The sequence below is a fragment of the Quercus suber genome, unplaced genomic scaffold (assembly GCF_002906115.3).
Source record: "Quercus suber isolate HL8 unplaced genomic scaffold, Cork oak 2.0 scaffold_163, whole genome shotgun sequence".
NCBI classification, from domain to species: Eukaryota; Viridiplantae; Streptophyta; class Magnoliopsida; order Fagales; family Fagaceae; genus Quercus; species Quercus suber.
Window position 1 is genome coordinate 1,119,569 of NW_027069624.1, and position 9,355 is coordinate 1,128,923.

The following is a 9,355-nucleotide window of genomic DNA, read 5'->3' on the forward strand; positions in this document are numbered from 1 at the left end:
GGGTCTTCTTCTTTCTTTTTTCTTTTTTTGTTCCAATTTTCTTAATTGGATTCAACTTTTTTGGGTATGTTTTGATAATTGAGTACACTCTCTCTGTGTCCCCTGCTTCCTCTGTTTCTTGTTCTCTTGTATTTTTATGTGTTCCCCTCCTCATTCTTTGAACAAGTATGATATTTTAAACCTACAAAGAAAAATCATGTAAACTTGAAAAGAGAAATAGGTTTGAAAAAAAATGTTTTTAGATATATAGGATTTGTTGGACTTGTTCCATTGTTCGATAATAATTTTTCTTTATTATTATTTTAATAAATTAAAAAATATTTTTTAAAGAAAAAGTTTAAATTTTACTAATTGAGTTAACTAAAGTTAGAATAGAAAAATTAGTTAGACATAAACTTCAAAATGTAGTTGATATAGATTCATTTTGTAATTAATAAATATACCTTGTGTCTCTTGTTTACTCTAGTTTCTACTATCCATTTTGCCAAATCTTTGTTTCCTGTGTTTCTTAAGAAGAATAAATCTTGAGTTAATTCTAAAAATACTATATAACTGTTGTTTTTTTTTTTTTTCCTTGTGTTTATTACTACTTTTTTAAGAAAAATCTCATGCTTTCTAAAGTCTTGTTGTTTTCAATGTTTTTAATCTTTATGAATGAGACAAGTTTGAATTGTACATTTGCACCTCTTCAAAACCTTTCGAAACTGTAAATGTGTCTTACCAAAAAAAAAAATGTAAATATGTAATGGAGTTTCCTTAGCAAAGGAGAGTAGGATTTATAATATATAGTATTTCTTTTTCTTTCTTTCATTTTTATTTTATTTTTTTGATAAAAGGTTAGAAAAATATATAGTACTTCTTTAAAACTTAAAAAGGTTTGGACAAAATTTTGTGTATAGGTTTTGGAGTTGGGAATTGTGGTGCATTCCATAATTATTGGCATCTCTCTTGGTGCTTCTGAAAGCCCAAAAACAATCAAGCCCCTTGTAGCAGCATTGACTTTCCATCAATTTTTTGAAGGTTTGGGTCTTGGTGGATGCATCTCTCAGGTATTATTTTTATTTCTTGTATTTGACACAATATGAATATATATCCTTATCTGTGTAGTTGCAACACTGCACCTACCTACCAAGACAAAGAGAGAAAAATAAAATTTTAAAATAAAAAAGGTGAACATAAACTAAATAGAAAGGAGAAAAACTAAAACTAAAAAGGGTTTGGCTTTTGTTCAGTGGCCAATTGCTACTGGACACGTTAAGATACGGATACATGTCTAAGAGTGGACATGTGTCTGCATCGCAACGTGTCCAATGGTACTAGCCACTGGACACAAACTCCCCCCAACTAAAAATATGTGATTTCATCATTTTATATAACATTGTACATAATATCATATCATTTAAAACTAAAACTAATTTAAAATGACTCTCTCCATTCCAAATAAAAAGAAAAAGATATGGCTCTCTCATTGCACGCTTTCTTCCATAATTTTTTTTATTTAATCTTGAAATAGCACAACTATTACTAAAAAAAATAGAAATATAATAATATTTACTAGGATAAATAATTTAATAAAGAGATAAAATTGAATAGGACAACTTTAAAGTTTAAGTGAAAAATGTTGCTTTTTGCTAGCATTAGTTTTTTAGAGTATTTATCTAATTCTATTAGTTTTCAAAAAGAAAAAAATTACAATATATGTAGATAATTTCAAATTAGGGATATTATGAGGATTTCCAAAAATTTAAGAATTCTAGTCAACCTGGATTCCCTTATCAACATAATAGGAGATGTGGCTCATCAACCGGCGTTAGTCAATTGGCTTTTAATAATTAAGAAGTGGAGTCATTTTCAATTTAAATGATATTTATTTATTAGCATCTCTTACTCCACCATGTAAGTGAAATAACATAATAGGAGATGTGTCTCATCAACAGGTGTTAGTCAATTGGCTTTTAATAATTAAGAAATGGAGCCATTTTCAATTTAAATGATATTTTATTTATTAGCATCTCTTACTCCACCATGTAAGTGAAATCCGTTCGAAGTCTCCTTGAAACACAATGACAATTGTGGTTAGCTTTTAACAGAGAGTCGCATTATTTTCAATTTAAATTATACTAGTTTATTAGCTTTTTGTTCTCTCTAATATAAGTGAGACCCGTTTGAGGCCTTAACACAATGACAACTGTTATTCACGTGTTAACAAAAGCTAGAGGGGATAGCCTTGTTATTTTATTTTTTATAAATAAATGTAGGGGATAGCCTTCACCCATATGATAGGACACATTACAAAATCTTGCAATGATGAAGGGGTATTTATTTATTTTTTGAGAAGGATGAAGGGGTATTTATTAGACTGTCTAATACATACCCTTCATAATTGTATGTGTCCAAACTATATTGGACTATATATACTATATTATACGCCGTACTGTTATTTTTTTCAAAGCATCATATGATTCAATCACAAACGCAAGTCTACTTCAATGAAATTCACAAAGTCGGTCATTGCCGTCAATGTTGAAATCTTCTAAAGTCCTTTTTTTTTTTTCTTTTTTTTTTTAATTCATTGGGCACAAATTGTACTAATACTAGTGCCCCGTCATTCACTTTCAAATAAAGTGAAGTGATATGCAACACATTTGATCTTTTAGTAGTTTGTGCTTGGGCCTTTGGATTATAGCCTCACAACAATGGGGGTCCCTTGGAAGGGACAGGATAATGAAACTTTAATTTTTTAAAGTGAAGGATGATGAAACTTCATGGTCTAACAAAATATGGCACATGTTTTTCTATGATTGTAACATTTGCCGCACTATTTTTTACAATTATTATACGAGATAATACATGGTTGCATTACAACTTAAAAGTATGCACTTATTGCATTTAACACGTTTTGCACTAAAGTGGGATCCACACATCCGTTGACCATCTTGAGGTGAGATAACACATGGTTGTATGCAACACAAATATTAATAAGCATTGGTCAATAATTAAATTATTTAGATTGTGAAACTTAGTATTTACAAGATGATATTTGGATATTTTTGGTAGTAATACTTATAAATCATTTCTCGCTTTTATGAGTACTTTGTCAATTTTGGTTATCAAATAAGCATAACATTTTTATAACTTTTTATAACAATAGTTTATCAATTAAAGCTAACGGAAATCCACACAGTTCCTTTTAAGTAATATTTATAATTATTTAGTGCACTTCTTGCCTGAAACATGTTTTATAGTAAAGTAGGATCCACACATCCGTAGACCATCCTAAAGTGAGATAACACATGGTGGCATGCAACACATATATTAATAAGCATTGGTCAATAATTAAATTTTTTGGATTTAAGTATGAAATTAAGTAAATTTATAAGATAATATTGGGATATTTAGGAATACTTTTATAATCATTTCTTACTTTTATGATTCCTTTTTCAAATTGGTTACTAAATAGGCATAACATCTTTAAAACTTTTTTAAACTATGCTTACAAATGCTAACGTTTTTATAACAGCCTTTTTCTACAAAAGATCTATAATTAAAACTTTTCTTCTTACTACAATCTTATTTTTTTTCTTTAGTTAAAATTAATAAATTAATTTTTTTTAATTTAGGTGCTGACGTGGCATTTTTTAATGTCAAATAATATTTTTTATTATTATTTTAATGGCCACGTCATCTTCCGTTTGCCACCTGTGCAATTTCCGTCTCTAATGTAACGGCAGGGACAAAAACGAGACGCGTTTTCTAGGATAGGGACTAAAAGCGGTAAAAAAAAAATTTAGGGACCAAAATGGAAATCGCGTGAAAATGTAAGGACGAAAATGTGCTTTTCGCCTATTTTAAACCTACAAAGAAAAATCATGTAAACTTGAAAAGAGAAATAGGTTTGAAAAAGAAAAAGTTTTTAGATATATAGGATTTGTTAGACTTGTTCGGTTGTTCGATGATAATTATTCTTTATTATCATTTTAATAAATTAAAAAATATTTATTTTAAGAAAAAGTCTAAATTTTATTAATGGAGTTAACTAAAGTTAGAATAGAAAAATTAGTTAGACATAAACTTCAAAATGTAGTTGATATAGATTCATTTTGTAATTAATAAATATACCTTGTGTCTCTTGTTTACTCTGGTTTCTACCATTCATTTTGCCAGATCTTTGTTTCCTATGTTTCTTAAGAAGAATAAATATTGAGTTAATTCTAAAAACACTATATAACTGTTTTTTTTTTTCCTTGTGTTTATTACTACTTTTTTAAGAAAAATCTCATGCTTTCTAAAGTCTTGTTGTTTTCAATGTTTTTAATCTTTATGAATGAGACAAGTTTGAATTGTACATTTGCACCTCTTCAAAACCTTTCGAAACTGTAAATGTGTCTTACCAAAAAAAAAAAAAGTAATTATGTAATGGAGTTTCCTTAGCAAAGGAGAGTAGGATTTATAATATATAGTATTTCTTTTTCTTTCTTTCATTTTTTATTTTTTATTTTTTATGAAAGGTTAGAAAAATATATAGTACTTCTTTAAAACTTAAAAAGGTTTGGACAAAATTTTGTGTATAGGTTTTGGAGTTGGGAATTGTGGTGCATTCCATAATTATTGGCATCTCTCTTGGTGCTTCTGAAAGCCCAAAAACAATCAAGCCCCTTGTAGCAGCATTGACTTTCCATCAATTTTTTGAAGGTTTGGGTCTTGGTGGATGCATCTCTCAGGTATTATTTTTATTTCTTGTATTTGACACAATATGAATATATATCCTTATCTGTGTAGTTGCAACACTGCACCTACCTACCAAGACAAAGAGAGAAAAATAAAATTTTAAAATAAAAAAGGTGAACATGATCTAAATAGAAAGGAGAAAAACTAAAACTAAAAAGGGTTTGGCTTTTGTTCAGTGGCCAGTTGCTACTGGACACGTTAAGATACGGATACATGTCTAAGAGTGGATATGTGTCTGTATCGCAACGTGTCCAGTGGTACTAGCCACTGGACACAAACTCCCCCCAACTAAAAATATGTGATTTCATCATTTTATATAACATTGTACATAATATCATATCATTTAAAACTAAAACTAATTTAAAATGACTCTCTCCATTCCAAATAAAAAGAAAAAGATATGGCTCTCTCATTGCACGCTTTCTTCCATAATTTTTTTTATTTAATCTTGAAATAGCACAACTATTACTAAAAAAAAATAGAAATATAATAATATTTACTAGGATAAATAATTTAATAAAGAGATAAAATTGAATAGGACAACTTTAAAGTTTAAGTGAAAAATGTTGCTTTTTGCTAGCATTAGTTTTTTAGAGTATTTATCTAATTCTATTAGTTTTCAAAAAGAAAAAAAATTACAATATATGTAGATAATTTCAAATTAGGGATATTATGAGGATTTCCAAAAATTTAAGAATTCTAGTCAACCTGGATTCCCTTATCAACATAATAGGAGATGTGGCTCATCAACCGGCGTTAGTCAATTGGCTTTTAATAATTAAGAAGTGGAGTCATTTTCAATTTAAATGATATTTATTTATTAGCATCTCTTACTCCACCATGTAAGTGAAATAACATAATAGGAGATGTGTCTCATCAACAGGTGTTAGTCAATTGGCTTTTAATAATTAAGAAATGGAGCCATTTTCAATTTAAATGATATTTTATTTATTAGCATCTCTTACTCCACCATGTAAGTGAAATCCGTTCGAAGTCTCCTTGAAACACAATGACAATTGTGGTTAGCTTTTAACAGAGAGTCGCATTATTTTCAATTTAAATTATACTAGTTTATTAGCTTTTTGTTCTCTCTAATATAAGTGAGACCCGTTTGAGGCCTTAACACAATGACAACTGTTATTCACGTGTTAACAAAAGCTAGAGGGGATAGCCTTGTTATTTTATTTTTTATAAATAAATGTAGGGGATAGCCTTCACCCATATGATAGGACACATTACAAAATCTTGCAATGATGAAGGGGTATTTATTTATTTTTTGAGAAGGATGAAGGGGTATTTATTAGACTGTCTAATACATACCCTTCATAATTGTATGTGTCCAAACTATATTGGACTATATATACTATATTATACGCCGTACTGTTATTTTTTTCAAAGCATCATATGATTCAATCACAAACGCAAGTCTACTTCAATGAAATTCACAAAGTCGGTCATTGCCGTCAATGTTGAAATCTTCTAAAGTCCTTTTCTTTTTTTTTTTTAATTCATTGGGCACAAATTGTACTAATACTAGTGCCCCGTCATTCACTTTCAAATAAAGTGAAGTGATATGCAACACATTTTATCTTTTAGTAGTTTGTGCTTGGGCCTTTGGATTATAGCCTCACAACAATGGGGGTCCCTTGGAAGGGACAGGATAATGAAACTTTACTTTTTTTAAGTGAAGGATGATGAATGAAACTTCATGGTCTAACAAAATATGGCACGTGTTTTTCTATGATTGTAACATTTGCCGCACTATTTTTTACAATTATTATACGAGATAATACATGGTTGCATTACAACTTAAAAGTATGCACTTATTGCATTTAACACGTTTTGCACTAAAGTGGGATCCACACATCCGTTGACCATCTTGAGGTGAGATAACACATGGTTGTATGCAACACAAATATTAATAAGCATTGGTCAATAATTAAATTATTTAGATTGTGAAACTTAGTATTTTCAAGATGATATTTGGATATTTTTGGTAGTAATACTTATAAATCATTTCTCGCTTTTATGAGTACTTTGTCAATTTTGGTTATCAAATAAGCATAACATTTTTATAACTTTTTATAACAATAGTTTATCAATTAAAGCTAACGGAAATCCACACAGTTCCTTTTAAGTAATATTTATAATTATTTAGTGCACTTCTTGCCTGAAACATGTTTTATAGTAAAGTAGGATCCACACATCCGTAGACCATCCTAAAGTGAGATAACACATGGTGGCATGCAACACATATATTAATAAGCATTGGTCAATAATTAAATTTTTTGGATTTAAGTATGAAATTATGTAAATTTATAAGATAATATTGGGATATTTAGGAATACTTTTATAATCATTTCTTACTTTTATGATTCCTTTTTCAATTTGGTTATTAAATAGGCATAACATCTTTAAAACTTTTTTAAACTATGCTTACAAATGCTAACGTTTTTATAACAGCCTTTTTCTACAAAAGATCTATAATTAAAACTTTTCTTTTTACTACAATCTTATATACTTATACTATATACTTTAAAAAATGTGGTTTTAGACTTAAAATTTTCAAAACAATCTCTACTAAAATTTTGTCAAATGTTTTTTTTTTCTTTTTTGTTTTCTTTTTCCCACTAGTAAAGAGCTTTTGAAGCCTTAAAACACTTAGCAATCTCTAACACAATGAACACAATGCAAAACACACCCTTAATTGTAAGTCGAGTCGACAAATTTGTGGACCATCCTGTTGTAGATAATTTATTTTGTGTATTTGATATACATTATACATAATCTCTTTCATGATATATTTCTTATAACTATTGATTATATAGGATTCACATATGTCAAAATTATGCGACGAGTAATGCTTATCTATCCTAAATGGCATTAGGTGGCTATGAAAAAGTATAAAGGGATATTTAGAAGGGATAGAAGAATTGACTAAGGGAATAGATAGAGCATCGAACTATCATTATCAATGGATGGGCACACTAATTCTTATCTGGTCGGTGCTTGATTTCAATATTTTGTGCAGGCAAAATTCAAGTCTCGAGCCATTGCAATTATGATACTTTTTTTCTCTCTCACAACTCCATTTGGAATTGCAATTGGCATGGGAATATCAAATATCTACCAGGAGAATAGCCCAACAGCATTGATTGTGGAAGGCCTGTTCAACTCTGCCTCAGCTGGGATCTTAATCTACATGGCTTTGGTCGACCTTCTTGCAGCTGATTTCATGAACCCTCGAATGCAAAGCAATTTGAGGCTCCAGCTTGGGGCTCATCTTTCACTTTTGCTGGGTTCAGGTTGTATGTCACTCCTAGCCAAATGGGCCTAAAGGCTTCACTACAACCCGTGCTAGGAGCCCATGATAGTACTTAATTTATCAGTCGGATATGATTATTAGGTGAAAAAATGGTGGGGTGAGTTTGTGTTACATTAATGGCTTTTTAATGTTCTTCCTAAGTCAAAGAAGTATACTTCTTTTTTGTGAGAGCCCCTTTTTAGCTTAGCGGCATAAATGGAAAATAGCAAGAATTTACAAAAATGGTGGCATGAGTTTTTGTAGAATCCTTTTATTTTTGATGTAATCAAGTAGGAATTTTGACTATCTCTAATTCACGTGTGTTTTAATCATATGAAATATTTACTAGCTATATGATTTGTTTAAATGATTTGATAAGTCATGTGGTTAAAACACATGTGATAGTCATTTAAAAATGCTATATATTGATTGGAGGAGATTTCTCTAATGGTGTGTTCATTTTGCTCTAATTTAAAACTTGATTATTTAATTTTGAGAATTTGTAAAAATATAATTGTTTGTTGGACAAAATACTCAAGAATTACAATTCTTGTGAACATATCAATACCTATGAACACAAGAATTATAATTCCCGCATAAATTGTAGAATTACTATTGTGATACTTAAATCCACTTTTCCCACTTTTTCTTTCTTAAAATTAATTGCATAGAGTCAATTCTAAAACAAATATTTATAATTTCACCCAAATGAAAGAAGGTTTATAAATGTTCAAGGTTGTTTTTTCATTTGAAAAAAAAAAATCTAGAGAGAGGGAGAGAGAGTGAGAATTAGGAGAGAAAAATGGATGTCAGTCATCTGCATTTATATATTCAGTTATGATAGTTTGTTCTTTTCTTCTAATGTTACTCTCTCTCTCTCTCTCTCTCTCTCTCTCTCTCTCTCTCTCTCTCTCTCTCTCTCTCTCTCTCTCTCTCTCTCTCTCTCTCTCTCTCTCCTCCTATATATATATATATATATATCACCTGCATTCATATATTTAGTTGTGATTGTTTGTTCTATTCTTCTAGTGTTACTTTCTTGATGGTACCACTCAAATTTTACTCAATTCGGATTTAGATTGGAGATTGAGTTCTTGATTGCCTTGTTTTATTTCAATTATCAACATGAGTTCTTAGTTTTTTTTTTGTGTTTCCTCTCTCTATCTATATATATATATATACACCTGCATTCATACATTTAGTTGTCATTGTTTGTTCTTTTCTTCTAGTGTCACTTTCTTAATGGTACCACTCAAATTTAACTCAATTGGGATTTAGATTGGAGATTGAGTTCTTAATTGCCATGTTTTATTTCAATTATCA

At 29.5% G+C, this 9,355-nt stretch overlaps 1 protein-coding gene across 1 annotated transcript in view; it reads left to right on the forward strand.

Annotated features, from left to right (window-relative positions):
• Positions 1–8,361, forward strand: part of LOC111993293 (zinc transporter 5) — a 12,940-nt gene extending 4,579 nt beyond the window's left edge. The window contains exons 3-4 of the mRNA XM_065777772.1: positions 900–1,049; positions 7,760–8,361. Of these exons, the coding sequence (XP_065633844.1) occupies positions 900–1,049; positions 7,760–8,065 (456 nt within the window). The 3' untranslated portion in view covers positions 8,066–8,361. The remainder of the gene's footprint in view (positions 1–899; positions 1,050–7,759) is intronic.
• Positions 8,362–9,355: the final 994 nt, after the last annotated feature.